At 35.6% G+C, this 16111-nt stretch overlaps 1 protein-coding gene across 1 annotated transcript in view; it reads right to left on the reverse strand.

Annotated features, from left to right (window-relative positions):
* The window catches only part of RAB2A (RAB2A, member RAS oncogene family), an 87788-nt gene that overhangs the window by 24792 nt on the left and 46885 nt on the right, over nucleotides 1-16111 (reverse strand). The window contains exons 3-5 of the mRNA XM_045560967.1: nucleotides 13890-13957; nucleotides 3947-4029; nucleotides 3561-3653 (exon numbers count right to left, since the gene is read on the reverse strand). Of these exons, the coding sequence (XP_045416923.1) occupies nucleotides 3561-3653; nucleotides 3947-4029; nucleotides 13890-13957 (244 nt within the window). The remainder of the gene's footprint in view (nucleotides 1-3560; nucleotides 3654-3946; nucleotides 4030-13889; nucleotides 13958-16111) is intronic.

Below are 16111 nucleotides of genomic sequence, written 5' to 3' on the forward strand. Positions count from 1 at the left end.
TTAAGAATTCTTCATATATTCTAGATACAAATCCTTTGTGAGATATATGTTTTACAAATATTTTCTCCCAGTCTGTAGCTTGCCTATAAATTTTATTTTTTTAGACACAAGGTCTCACTCTGTCACCCAGGCTGGAATTCAGTGGTGTGATCATAGGTCACTGCAGCTTCAAATGCTTGGGCTCAAGTGATCCTCCTGTCCCAGTCTAAGTAGCTGAGACTATAGGAACAAGCCACCATGCTTGGCTAATTTTTTTATTTTTATTTTTTGTAGAGACAGGGATCTTGCTATGTTGCCCAAACTGGTCTTGAACTACTGACCTCAAGTGATCCACCTGCCTCTGCCTCCCAAAAGCCACTGAGCCTGGCCTATTTTTTTAACTGTCTTTTTTTTTCCCTTCAAATTTATTTATTTGACAGATAAAAATTCTATGTATTTATCATGTATAACATGATGTCTTGAAGTATATATACATTGTGGACTGGTTAAATCCAGCTAATTAACATATGTATTATCTCACATAGTTATCATTTTGTGGTTAGAATACTTAACATCCACTCTCTTAGCATTTTTCAAGAATACAATATATCATCATTAACTACAGTCACCATGTTGTACAATAGTGTAACTCTCTCTTTTTTTTTTTTTGTTTGCCCGGGCTAGAGTGAGTGCCGTGGCGTCAGCCTAGCTCACAGCAACCTCAAACTCCTGGGCTTAAGCAATCCTACTGCCTCAGCCTCCCGAGTAGCTGGGACTACAGGCATGCGCCACCATGCCCGGCTAATTTTTTCTATATATATTTTTAGTTGTCCAGGTAATTTTTATTTCTATTTTTAGTAGAGACGGGGTCTGGCTCAGGCTGGTCTCGAACTCCTGACCTCGAGCGATCCACCCGCCTCGGCCTCCCAAAGGGTAAGGATTACAGGCGTGAGCCACCGCGCCCGGCCTAGTGTAACTCTCTTTTGAAGAACAAAAGTTTTAAATTCTGTTAAGGTATAATTTATTGTTTTTTTTCTTATATAATTCATGCTTTTTTTCCTGTCCCATTTAAGAAATGCTTGCCAAAATCAGGGATACTAAGATTTATGTTTTCTTTTAGAAATTTTTAATAGTTTTAGCTCTTACATTTAGGTCTATGATTCACTTACAGCTAATTTTTGTATATGGTACAAAGTAAGGGTTGAGGTTCGTATTTTTACACATGGCTATTCAATTGTTTCAGCAACATTTGATGAAAAGATTACCCTTTCCCCAACCGAATTAGCACCACTATCAAAAAATTAATTGACCATATATGAATAGATCTACTTCTGAACTTACTCTGTTCCATTGATCTATATCTGTCTATGCCAATACCAGACTAAATTGATTACATTAGCTTTATAATAATCTGGAAATCAGCATTAGTGAAATTAGTAAATCCTTTAATATTGTTCCTCTTTGTCACAGTTAATTTGGCTATTCTATGGCCTCTGCATTTGCATATAAATTTTACTTTTTATTTTAGTTCTTTAAAAGTCAGTCATCAGTGATACTAATGTTAATAAGTTCTGATAACCGCCTACCGTTGGACCAGCCTGCATATAAATTTTAACATCAGCTTGTCAATATCTACCCTCTCCCCAAAAATCTGCAGAATTTTGATTGGGATTATAATAAATATTTAGAACAATCTGGGACTAACTTAACATTTTAAGAATATTAATATTTAGTTTTCCAATCCATGAACATGGTATATCTCTCCATTTACTTAGTTTATTCGCAATACTCTCTTATTATTCTTTTCATATCTATAGGATTTATAATGACAGCACTCTTTCATTCTTTTTTTGGTGGGGGTCAGGGTCTTGCTCTGTCACCCCTGCTGAGTACAGTGGCATCATCATAGCTCACTGCAACCTCAAACTCCTGGGCTCAAGCAATCCTCCTGCCTCAGCCTCTTGAGTAGCTTGGACTATAGGTGCATGCCACCGTGCCCAGCTAATTTTTCTAATTTTTTTTTTGTAGAGATGGGGTCTTGCTTTTGCTCTGGCTGGTCTCAAACTCCTGACCTAAAGCAATCCTCCCACCTCCATCTCCCCAAGTGCTGGGATTACAGGTGTGAGCCACTGTGCCCTGCCACCCTTCCATTCTTCATATTGGTAATGTGTGTCTTTTTTCCTGATCAGTATCTGTTTTGTTTTATCTTCTTAAGAACTAGCTTTTGGTTTCATTGGTTTTCTCTTTATCATCTTTTTTTGCTCACCTTGGATTTAATGTGCTTTTTACACATTAAAGGTAAAAGATTTAGGTTAGTTTAAAGTAAAAGATTAGGTTGTTGATTTCAAACTTTTTCCTAATACAAGTAAATGTTTAGTGTTATAATCTCCCTCTAAATACTATTTTAACTGCATCCTACACATTTTCAAAGGTTGTAGAGACAGAGATTAACTTGTGGGAAATAGTAAAGCAAATAATAATTCTTGTCTGTGGAAATGCAAGACTGTACCTTGTGAAATACAATTATAATCCTGTGAACACTGTTCAGTTTTGCATCATTTGTAAATTCATTTCACTATTCCTTATTTAAATGTGAGTACTTTGACCAAGCAACTATGTTTTTTCATGTACTATCATTTTAAATTTAGAGCACAAGGATGTTCAATGTAGATAATACTCTTTAAGTACAGTAAGACTGAAACAATAACATCAAGATGACACTAATATAAAGTTAAGGAAGTAAGTTTAAAAGTACTAATGTGGTATCTACTAAACAACATCAAGAGTGTTTTGGACTTTAGAAATACACCTGATTAATCTACATATTGTATTAATTTACATAATGTATATTAAGTCACGAAAAAGGGAAATAATATTTTTCTGAGCTTTACACAGATACTTATTTCTAGTGTTGAGTCTTTAAAACAATTTGGATAATAATACTTAACAGTGTTCCATCCCCCAAATATGTCAGTGGGTTTTATTTTAAATTAGTAACCTGACAAAACTCCTTTGGATTATTATTACTTATTTTTGTTTTATTTAAAAAAATTGAGACAGGGTCTTACTTTGTTGCCCAGCCATGAGGGCAGTGGCATGATCGCATAGCTCAGTACAACCTCAAACTCTTGGGGCTCAAGCGATCCTCCTGCCTAGTTGGGACTATAGGCGTGTGCCAGGAGGTCTAGCTAGTGTTTCTAGTTTTTGTAGAGACAGGGTCTCGCTATGTTGCCCAGGCTGGTCTTGAACTCCTGACCTTAGGCAATCCTTCTGCTTTGGCTTCCCAAAGTGCTAGGATTACAGGCATGAGACACTGCACCCAGCCAGGATTATTTTGTAAAGCGTAACTTTGAACAAAAACTATTTCAAATAATAATAATAATAATGATAACAATTTCTAACAAAGCTTGTTATCTGTATTTTAAAAATCAAAGGAAAATACTTTAGAATTTTTAAAATTTTATAATTTAAGAGGCCAGTAACTTACATTTGGACAAATGTACAAAAAAAGTAATCACATAAATAGTAATCCCCAGTCTTCATCATTAATGCAATGTGAGCTCTAAATCAGTCTTTCTTACCTTTTATTTCCAATAAGCATAATGACCATGTTGGAATTGGAATGCTGGCGAGCATCTTCTAACCAGGTTGTCAAGTGGTTGAACGTATCTCTCCTAAACATAAAGTTCACTGATTACATTTCAGTTTATAAATTAAGGGTAATGACAATTCAGAAAATTCCAACGAATAAATAATATCACCAAATTGATCAATTTGGGGTGTGTTTATTTAAATAAGAAAAGAATTCAGTTGCAGATTTCTATATTATATTTAAATTTGATTCAAGGTATGTAATTTTAAAGGCCAGGGCATAAAGGCAAAGCTATTCTTTTATTACTGGTAACCTTAATTATTTAGAAAAATTCTCTGTACTGACTACTGAAGTAAAAAATTTTCAAGTTCTCACCTTGTAATATCATACACTAGTAAAGCTCCTGCTGCACCTCTGTAATATGACCGTGTGATAGAACGAAAAGACTCTTGCCCTGCCTGTGAAGAAAGAAAAGGTTCAGAGTCTTCTTTAATACAATGTGCCCTGCATTTTCATATTATTCTTTTCAGAATATGGGCAGGTATGAGAGGAGTTCATAAAGGGAGAGAAGAAAACTTAACTTCACGAGTCTTAGGAAAAAGTCACATAATCCCGCTGTTGCTCAAGTCAACCAGACACACATGTAGCAGCTCTTGCACCGACCCTTGCACCCCCACCGCCCCTAGACCTCTAAACCCTTTTTGGCAATCCCTGACAACCCAATTTACTGAATGGCTTCACAATACATGAATCATTATTAGAGGACAGAATGGACTCCTAGCAACTAAGCTCTGAAGACAAATTTGAAAGGAAGCAAATAACCCAGAGCCTCACATTTGAATTCAATAACCCACTCCCTGGGGCAGCTGTTGACACTAGAATAAATAAAGCCCATTGTAAATAAATGATGAATGACATCTTTACGCCCACCATCTGCTGGTGTAAAGGTTGTTGGAAGGCCAAGGATGCAGATTTTATCAGTTATATCATAAACTGCAGCGAGCTTTCAACAGTCATCAGATGAAATTCTTTGAGCAATCATTTTATTATGAAAAACAGAAAATGGTTCTGAAATTAATTTATATAAATTTTTTCTCCACACTTAATCAATTTTCTCTGTATTTGATATATAATGCTTGTCAAAAGGCAACAGGATGTAAAAGTCATCTTTATATCCACTATGAAACAGATACATGAGATTATGCAAAACTATGTAATTTTTCTCTTTTACTCATGGTACTAACATTCTGTTTTTAAAGAATGGCTGGTATGGAATATGACTATTGTCTCTGCATTTAAAACTGAGACAGACAGTTCTAACCAAAAGTTCTTTTTCATTTTTAATCATTTCTTTTCTACCTTGAGAAATAAACATTTTAATTAAGTAAACATAAAGCCAGTTTTAACAATTTTTGTATTGAAAATCTACTAACTTGAAAAATATTCAGTTTTCCACGTTGAGTTCTCATCTTCCAATGTAAATATTTAGCCCTTCCTACCTTCAGAATGCAACGGACAGCTCATGCTGCTCTACCTGATCAACATTTTACTCTTGTGGGCCCTTCGTCTACACTCCCTCCCTCCCATTCTTCCCACTCCCAGTGCCTAGAGTTGGGTCTGGAACATAGCAGGCATTCAGAGAAAGCCTGTTGAGTGAAAGAATACATCCTAATGTCTTAGTCATGTGCATAAAATGGTCAGTACTCCACCCCAACTAAATGAGTGGAGAGCTGTAAATCCTAACATTCTAAGATTCAGTGAAAATAACTTCTATGTGGAAACTAACAATTTGACCCTCTCTTGGTAACCAATTTTGGCACAGAATAAAGTCTTATGCTAAATTAGAGACTGAGAAAAGCATCATATAAAAAGGCTGTAAAAATAGCTAAATCATTTCATATAGTTTGAGGTTTTAACTAGATGATACTAAAGCATGAAATTAATTGTTATATCTTTCAAAAATAGTCCTTTCAAATCCCAGTTAAAAAATAAAAGAGTTTTGGGAGTATCTTTTTTAATTGCTTAGCATGGAAAAAATCCATTTCATTGGAAATCATATGTACCAAGAAAGGATTCTGTGGTAAATACATCAGTTGCCCCTTATTTGTGGTTTTGCTTTACGCAGTTTCAGTTACCTGTGGCCAACCACAGTCTGAAAATGTTAAATGGAAAGTTCTAGAAAAAAAAATTCCTAAGTTTTAAATCCCACGCCTTTCTTAGTAGCATGATGAAATCCTGTGCATCCTACTGGGGTGTGAATCATCCCTCTGTCCAGCATATATGCTGTATGTGCTATGCTACCCACCCAGTTAATCACTTAGTAACAGTTGAGTATCCCTTGTCCAAAATGCTTGAGATGAGAAGTATTTCAGATTCTTTTGGATTTTGGAATACCTGCATTACACTTACTGGTTGAGTACCCCTAATCTGAAAATCAGAAATCCAAAATGCACCAATGAGTATTTCCTTTGAGTGGCATGTTAGAGCTCAAAAAATTTTGGATTTTCATATTAGGAATGCTCAAACTGTAGCCATCTCAGTTATCAAACAGAAAAAACAAGTACATATAGAATTTGGTACTATCTGCAAATTCAGGCATTCATTGGGGGTATTGGAATGCATCCTCTACAGATAACGAGGAACTATTATAATACAAAAAAGATAAATATTTTATTAGTTCACAAGAAAAATCAGGTTTAGAGCTCTTAAGTCTCCCATGGCTAACCACTGAGCAAAGGTAAAGTTTTTTTTTTTTTTTTTTTGAGACAGAATCTCGCTCTTTCACCCTGGGTAGAGTGCAGTGGCGTCATCATAGCTCACTGCAACCTCAAACTCTTGGGCTCAAGTGATCCTCCTGCCTCAACCTCCCAAGTAACTGGAACTAGAGGATTGTACCACTGTGCCTGGCTAAGTTTTCTATTTTTCAGTAGAGATGGCGTCTTGCTCTTGCTTAGGCTGGTTTCAAACTCCTGAGCTCAAGCAATCCTCCTGCCTTGGCCTTGTAGAGTGCCAGAATGGTAAAGTTTTTTAAAACAATTTCACTAGAACATTCTATAGGATCAATTAAAATGAACACATTGCTGGAAAAGCACTTATAAGATCTAAAACTTCCATGTTTACAGCCCAGATAAGATATAGTAATAGAGCAAAAGGAAAAATAAATTTAGGAAAAAGAGAAAAGCAAATTTCTAGAACCAATCCCATTCTTCTCAAATTGTTTTGCAAAGAACAAAAAACATACTTCCAACATGGAAATAACTTACACAATGCATCACCTCATACTGAATCCACTGAATCTGGATTTTTTCCCATTTTGAAATCAAATAAAAACTCAAGCAAATAAAAAATCACACATTCCAAATGAAGACTATGCATATAGCTATATGCATCTTAAAATCTACGATTATTTTATAATAAAGATCAGTATTCAGAATAGTTTCCAAATTCTTGAGACCCCCGTTTGTATGAAAACCATCACAAACTCTGGCCTAGTCTCTGTGGTTATGGTATTGGTAGCCTTAAAATAAGTCTTGCCCAATGAAGTGTTTTATTATGGCTTCTCTAACTATATGTAAACTGTTACAGAACAACTAACCGCAAAAAGTTAGTCCAATGGTCAATTATCTTGATATTAAAACAAAGTAATCTGGTTTTTAAAAAGTACTTTAATATATACTTGTCCAAACTGACTGACCTATATTGTTTTAAGTGAAAAAGAATGTTAACTTAAGAATTACAGATCTTGTATTTGATCCTCTTCACTATAGTGTTGATTAAAAAGGATTCTGAAAGCTTAAAACCAAACGGGTTACAGAATTCTCTGTAGTAAGGGATTTCTGATAGTAGTTTCAGGTGTAAAGAAAAATGCATTTAATGAAACAGGAATAACTGGCTAAGTGAATATAGCTTCAGAAAACAAACTGGCATTTGGGGGGGCTACAGTGGACAATGAGCTTCCATCAGCTCACAAGGTAACTGTTTGATTTCATGAAAAAACAAACAAACAAACAAACAAACAAATCGACAAGATACCCAGACATGCAAAAAAGTAGAGCAGAGCAAGTTTGCCCCAAGAGATAGTGAACATGTTCATTTTTATTGATGCTTAGTATTAAAATCAGAGTCATGGAACATTTGTGTGAAAGAAGTCTTATAGACCTTCATTTTCCATGGGAAGATTGCCAAAGCAAATAAACTTGATCCTTTGTGCCATAACTTTAAAACTTACTTCCAATTGCTGGATAAAGATTCCCCCAAATTGGCTTTCCTACGTGTCTGAATCTTTCTGTTGATAACAATTTTTGTAGTAACAATTCTGGCTGGCAATTGGTGGTAATCTTAACTCCTCTTCCTTTCCTATTACTTCCATAAAATACAACTTTACACATGTTAAGCTATAGCTCAAATATCACTAAATACCCTGACTTAAAGTCTTATGCTCTTGGGAATTAGATTTCTACTTGTCTCTTGAAAATTTTTTCTTATTCAGTAACTGCCTTGTTCATCAGTCAATTTTTTTTTCTACTGATATCTTCCCTATAGTCTGAATATTCCTGCTTTTGTGCCTCTGCTTAATATCTTGCCTGAGAAACTATTTTCTCCTCCCTCCACCTATCCAATTTCCATTTCCTTTGAGGACCAGTTCAAGCCTCTAATTCCTTCACAAAGCTAGGAAGCTTGTCTAACCACACAGCCCATAGTTATCCTTTTCTCCTCACAAATCCAAAAGCACTTTCATGTAGTCATTTGATTCTAATAGTATTGATTAGATAAAATGAACATACTGCTGAAATGCCTATCTTTTTTCCTCCTTAGTTCTCCTTGAGGGATAGCTTAACTCCAGAGTACTGAAATATATTTATAGTAGGCACTCAAATATGTTACCCTGATTGATCCCAGAGAGCCAATAAAGTTAGAAAATTAAGATTTGTGAGAATCAATATTACAGTAATATTTCCCTTACTTTCATTGCTAGTCATCTATCTGACAACACCAACTATGTAGAACACAGATAAGAACCAAAAAGAAGGAAAAAAGGAATTCTAAATAGCCAAATAAACTGTTCATTGCCCAAGCATTAAATCTCAGGTATTGTTAAACAGACTCAACTTAAAAATCTAGGCCTGTGATTAAGGAACTGCTATCACTGAGGAAAAAGCTTTTGAAATCTACATGCATGAACAAAGCTTCTGTTTTAGATGACAGTAGGATTAGTCAGAATCAAAGTGATTTTTAGGATGCCTCCGTGTCCACAAGCAAGGATGGTGAAAAAGCCAACCTAGACTATTTAATTCTGGGCCTTTTCAGGGAGTCTCCTAAAGAAACTTAAGTAGAATCTGAGAAGGAAAACAAGAGTTGGAAAGATTTAAGTTATTAAGTATGAAATGTCCAATTTCCTTAAGTACTAACTTTGACAGTTGATAATCTCTGACATTTCACTTTGACATTTGTTTTTTCTTTTTTTTTTTTTGAGACAGAGTTTCACTCTGTTGCCAGGGCAAGTGCTATCAGCCTAGCTCACAGCAACCTCAAACTCCTGGGCTCAAGGGATCCTCCTGCCTCAGCCTCCTGAGCAGCTGGGACCACAGGTGCTTACCACCATGCCCAGTTAATTTTTTCTATTTTTAGTAGAGACGGGGTCTAGTTCTTGCTCAGGCTGGTCTCAAACCCCTGACCTCAAGTGATTCTTGCACCTCGGCCTCCCAGAGTGCTAGGATTACAGGCATGATGGACCAGTTCTTGCAAGGAAAAATATTTAATTTTCAACAAGCTGTGGAAAATGCCTTTTGAGATTTTATGGCCACTCACTCTCCAAGCTTCTTCGCTGCTGGCATAAAGAAGCTATTGTTAAGATGGCAAAATTGTGTCAACAGTTTAGGTGCATAGTTTGATTAATTGTACTGCTTCTTGTTTGAGATACAATAAACTACACTTGATTCAAAACTGGACATTTCATATTTAATGACCTAGTCTAGAAAGAAAAGTAGATGCTGAATGCTTTAAAAAAATTTGTGGATTTAAAAAAAGACTTAAAGAGGATACGATTTGCCAACTTCAGATTCTTTTAATGCTGCCATATTACCTGTGTAAGAGGTAATCATTAGAGTAGAATGAGATGTGTAAGACAATTTCCTGTCCCTGTGGTTGTTCAAGGTGAAAAAACAGTTGGACCTCTAACCCTGTAGTCCCCAACTCCTGGGCTGTGGACCAGTACGGGTCTGTGGCCTGTTGGGGACCAGGCTGCGGGCAGCCACTCGGCATTAGAGTGTGTGGAGCTTCATCTGTATTTACAGCTGCTCCCCATCACTCACATCACCACCTAAGCTCTGTACCGCTCCCCCCCCAAGTTTGTGGAAAAATTGTCTTCCATGACACCAGTCCCTCCCGGTGAAAAAAAGGTTGGAGACCGCTGCTCTAAGCCTTTCAAGGATGGACTCCTGTTGGGTAGGGTGGTGGTGGGGAGTTTGTTGATGGAAACAGAGAAGAAAGGCAAGATTGTTTCCAGCCCTTGGATCCAGGTTCCAGGCCCTAGGCCCTTTCCCTGGCCCCACTGCATCTGGTGGTCCATCCTTACTGATGCATTGAGAGAAAATAATACTCAGTTTTTTGATAAGAACTCAAGAATATAAACTAACACGTTTTTCAAAGGATGGAAAAAAAATGCCTGTGATTTGTTGGGAAGGAACTTTTAGCATGTTAAGTTTCCACATAACTTTGTCAAATAGTTTCACTAATTCTTACTTGATAGAAAAATATTTGTAAATTTAAAATAGAAATATTTCTAGGGAAGTTGAACAGATACATAGACTTAACTAAAATGTTCATATTACAAATTTTAGGGGTGGGATGAAGAGTCAATCTATTTGAATATGCTGGGAAGGTGACTGAAAGAATGACAAAATGCAAAAGATGAGTAAGAGTAGAGACAGGGTCTAACAGTGAGAATACATTTCTTCTGCCCTTTTTCTGCTAGTCAATGAACAGGAACTAGGTGCAACTTACATTTCTTCTTTGACTTATCCTGGCAGACACCAAGAATATTCACACCTTTGGCCTTGGCTTTTAATAGAAGAAAAAAAAAGTCACTCATCACAGGGCCAAGGGAAAGTACTCTAAAGTAGGCACTGATAGATGCTTATCACTGCTTCTCCAGCTGTGAAACTGACTGATGGCCTTAAGGCCTCCAAGGAATATCTGTGGGAATACACTTACTATTTGCAAAAGAAAGCAAAGGTGATGGATGTGAAAATTTTGCAAGGAAAATTCTTAACTTTAAATTTTTGGAGAAGTGAAAATGAATATACAATGGATGACAAATATCCTAAGATAATGAGACTTGGACATTGAAGGAAATTTTTTATTTCTTTAAGGCTGAGGAAACAAATCCTGACATTTGGCTAATTTACCCCTGGAGGACTCTAGGATGGTTTTGTAATTGTTCTGGGTCAGAAATGATATAACCCTTGCTACTAAAATCATAACTAGCTATCAAAATGTACAGACACACTGTAAAACATTAACAGTACGGAAAATCTTGTTTCATTCAAATATAAACTAAGCATGATACCAAACTTAATGTGTATCAGATTACATTTACTAAAAAGTTTTGGAAGGTAGGTACGAAAGAAGAAAAGCCATGAAAATAAGAGGAAAAACCATAAGACAAAGACTCATGAAATAACCTTTAAAAGAAATAAGTTAAACTTTTTCAAATAGTCCTTAAAATCTGGAACAGACCATTGGTTTCCAGAGTCCTCCACATGGAAGCCCCAGAGTTCTTTTTTGGGCATTATGATGTCTTTAAAGGTGCTACAGTTTCTCCTTTTCAGACACAGGAGAGAAAAACTAGCCCTCTGCCCTCTTTGCAAACAAAGATTTTTCTTCTATTTCTCTCTCATACTGTCTAGCATAAGAAATTATTTTAGATTTCTTTTGATAGATCACTGCCATGTAAAACTGAAAATAAGAGGCTCCTACCAAAAGAATGTATGACTAGTTAACCCACAAAAGAGACAACTGGAGAGTGTATGGCTTACTCAAGTTTCAAAAAAAAAGATTATTTAAGGGAACACTTTAAGGACAGAAGAACAATTGAATAAACTAGAATAAAGTACAGACAATGAGGTGGTTTATGCCTAAAATATTACATAATTATCATTACTATATTAAATTTTTCTCTTTGAAACTGTGTACTTGTCTCCTGAACACATCCAATGATCCCACAAATTGCTTAGAAAGAATGAGATTCTCTATTCATTCACTTAGTAAAGTTTACCAATCACTGTATTTTTTGGTCAACAAGCTAAGAACACAAGACACAAAGTGGAATAAGATATAGTTGGTTCCTTCCCTCATAATGTTAATTCTGAGGAGGGCAGATATGTGAACAAAAACCTGTGATGACAATGGGGTCAGACTACAACAGAAATATGCATAAACTATTATGGGAAGAATCAGTTATTCCCATGGGGTTCAGAAAGCCTTCACAGAAGAGTTCACATTATAGCTGGTCTTAAATGGAAAAGCGGAAAAAAACACTTCAAGTAAAGTAAGCATTTATGCAAAGTATGAGGTATGAAAAACACATTTATTAAAGAACAGTAAGTAGTCTGGTTCACACTACACTATACTGAAAGATGTGTGTTACACAGGTTATTAGCTAAAAAAGCAACTGAGTTTATGTAAATCATTTCTGAAAAAGATGACAGAAATTCTTAATACAGAAGTAGAAAATGCTTCCTTTTGGTTAGAGATAATTAATTTTAAACCTCTAAGAAAGAAGGGACTTTGCATATTTTATTTTTCTGTTTGCCATACAGTTTTGAAATCATGTTGCCTGAGAGAATATAAATCGAAAAAGTTTTGAGATGCTTTAGGTTCAGAGGGGAAATCCTAAGAAACAGTTAAAGTATGAATCTTCACTGAAGAGGTGGTAAGAAAAGTTCAAGGACCCAGGGTCCAGTGGATAATTCTAGGACAGGCAAGATAGAGATGTAGGGTTACCATTTAAGGGACAACTGCATGATACATAAGCAATATGGGGAAACCTAGGCCCTGTAACAGCCTTCAGCAACTCACTTGGTCTCAGGAACCCCCAGTCTGTGAGACTCGTTAAGGGTCCATGTGGTAGTCCTCCATTCCCAACTGCCTACTGGTGTGAGGCTGGATTTTCTTCCTATACCTCAACTAAATAACATATGTAAGACTCAATGCAGAAGCAGATATTAGAATCCAGCATCTTCTATTAAGCAGACAACAGAATTTTAAAAAATATAACATCATGCCTCTATTCTCACTAGAACAGTTTTTTTTTTTTTTTGGAAAAATATAGTTTCCACTAAAATTGCATTGTTCACCCTAACAAGTATTAAGTTTATTATTGTTATTTTTAAATGAATTGTGATTGAATATTTAATAAGCTTCTCAGTTTTAATTTCTAATATGGTAAATATTGATAGCTTTAAGCCACATAAAACTCTAAAGCTCTTCGGGGTCTTCATTAATTTTTAAAAGTAGAAAGGGGTTCTGAAACCGAAAAATTTGAAAACCGCTACCTTAAGGCATCCATCGTATATAATACAGTAACTTCACTTTTATGCATCTCAAATGAAAGAGTAGAGAAAACAGGCACCAAATCATTTTCTGTATTCTGTGGTTCAGATGAGAAACCACCACTAAAACCGATATAGCATGGCATGTAATACGTACTCAATGAACAAGGGTAAATGACAGAATTAGGATACAGATTAGAAGCAAGCAAGCTTCAAGTGGTTGGGAATAAATCAAACTTTAAAAATAAATCAATAAGCTGGCAGGATAAGTTACTTGATAGTATTCATATTCTTATTTTACTTCATATGTGTACTTGCGACATGCTGATTGTTTTTCTTAAAAATATAGTTTCTAGAACACTACCATTTAGACCACATAGCCCAATCATTCACTCAGATATGCTCACCAACACCTAATACCTGGGGCACACCTGTTCAAAACACTGGATAAGAAAAACCAATCTGGGCTGGGCACAGTGGTATGTGCCTTTAGACCTAGCTACTTGGGAGGCTGAGGCAGGAAGATAGCTTGAGCCCAGGAGTTCAAGATTAGCCTGGATAACACAGTGAGACTCCATCTCTTATTTAAAAATAAAAAAATTTTAAAAAGAAAGAAAAACTAATCTCTAATACCACATTTCATCTTATGGCTGCAGGTCATTAGTGTCTGACCATAACAGGCATAAAATAACATCAAAACAAATATACAATGTACTCTTATAAAACAACTTTACTTAGGTCATACAATGTATTTTTGTTATACTTACTGTATCCCATATCTGAAGCTTTATCTGTTTCCCATCAATAGTTATCATTCGAGCACCAAACTCCACACCTGAATAGAGTAGAAAACGATTTGTTACACAAACTAGTATATATACACTAGTGGTATATATCTCACATTCAAGGATTAAAAAAACAGATTGTCTATTTCTAGTACATGCTATTCTAAGTGATACACAGATAAACTTTAACAAGTACAGTACCTAGTCTTAGAAAATATATAAGCTAAGGCAGAAGTGCTAATAAGACATAAGCTAATGACATAATTAAAATATTAAGATACTAAAGTCTGAAATAGTCAACATTAAGAAACCAACTGTGGTCTTCATGTTTCACAGGCTCAGTAACATAAAAACAACTAAAGAAAAGATCCTAGAGCCATAATTATTATTAACAAATCTTAAATACTAAAATTTCTTAAAAACTACAATTATATAGTATAAAAATCACTAAAAGGAAGAGATGAATTTCAACATCATAGTCTTGATTCCCAGCATGGATAATCAACTAGAAAAGAAATCTCCAAATCAGTTCATTAAATATAAGTACTGTTTAAACATACTTCCAGACAGTGCTCCATGAATAAAAACACATGCAGAAATAAGCACACAATTTTACATAAATGAGAACATATTAATGCTGTTCTGCAATTTGCTTTTCATTTAATAATGTCATGGACATTATTCCATATCATAAACATCCTTACAAATCAATAAACATAAAACTACACCACTATTTTTGATGTCTGCACAACATTCCTTTGTGTACAGGTAATTTACTAAATTGGTATTCTATTTAGGTTTAGGTACAAATTTAGGTTGTTCCCATATTTTCACTAAATAGTGAATGCTGAAATGCACTTTCTGCAGACATTTTTCAACTTACTATAATTTTAGGCAAATTACAGGAAATAAGATCGCAGGTCAAAGCAAAAATAGACTTTATACTTACAAGTTTACTACTATGGCTTTTTAACTTGCATTTATTATCTCTTTGGAAAGTATTCATTCAATCATCAAATAGGAGCGGAAAATAGACGATAATTTTAGAATAGCAAACAGCTGTAAAGAAGCCTCTGACAGTGATATTATCACTTATACCAAATCATTACTGTCTGGAGTGTGTTCTATCAGTTTTTAGATCAAAGTCAGGATGAAGGGAAGACACACATTGTCTCAAGAAACTAGATTTCACCCTGGCAGATAAACAGCTTCTAGTTTCCCAGAAAACCATACATTTCCCAGTGTCAGAATTCTATTTCAGTATCTCCTGTAATTCTTCCAACTGTGATTAGGAGGGTGAGAAAGAAAGGTGATTTGTCTTCCCATGATATAAAACTTGATGGGGTTTTACTCTACATTTTAATACTTATTCCATCCTATAGGCATAGTTCATATCAAGAAACTAAGATGATGCCCATGTTTCTCAGGCTCAGAAATACAGCAAAGGTAGAGAAAAAGAGATCCAGAAGTCCACGATGCACTGGAAAATGGAAAATTGTAAAACTGTGCCACATAAAACTATTTCAGGTGTTTATATATCTACCTATCTACATATATATAGACACACACACACACACACACACACACACACACACACATCCCTATCTGTTCTGTGCCATGGAATAGGGACACACACAAAACTACCACCCATTAATGACAGGAAAACAAAAGTAGTTGAGGGAAGAAATCAGTTGCTCAGTATGATACAAATGTTCTCTGAAATATCCACTATTTAAAAGGAATGTGCTAAAGCACTAAATCCTATGTGTACACAAGATAGCTAACAGAGTGGAAGGAAGCCTTTTCATGAATCTATTGTTTCTACCAGCAAAGTAGGGGGAGACAGAGAGACAGAGAAGAGAGAGAAACTCTAATTTTCCTTCCATTGTCAAGGATGGATTTGCTTTTAACCACAATCCAAAACTATCTGCATCACTCACTGGGATTCAAAATTTCTTGAATTCAATGCATAATGTCAAATTTAACAAAAAGCAACTACAAACTAGAAACAGACCCTTGAACACTTCTCATACCAAAGGTAGGCAGGCAAGGGCAAGCAGATGCTTCCTCTCTAGAACCGACATCTTGAGCAGAGGAATAAAGATACTGAACTTATAGGCAATCATTCCATCCTAGCAGATGAAAGAAAGGCTAACAAGACCGCCCCTGCTGTAGGTCTGCTGTTAGAACTCCTGCTTCCTGGC

This window comes from Lemur catta, chromosome 9 (assembly GCF_020740605.2).
Source record: "Lemur catta isolate mLemCat1 chromosome 9, mLemCat1.pri, whole genome shotgun sequence".
NCBI classification, from domain to species: Eukaryota; Metazoa; Chordata; class Mammalia; order Primates; family Lemuridae; genus Lemur; species Lemur catta.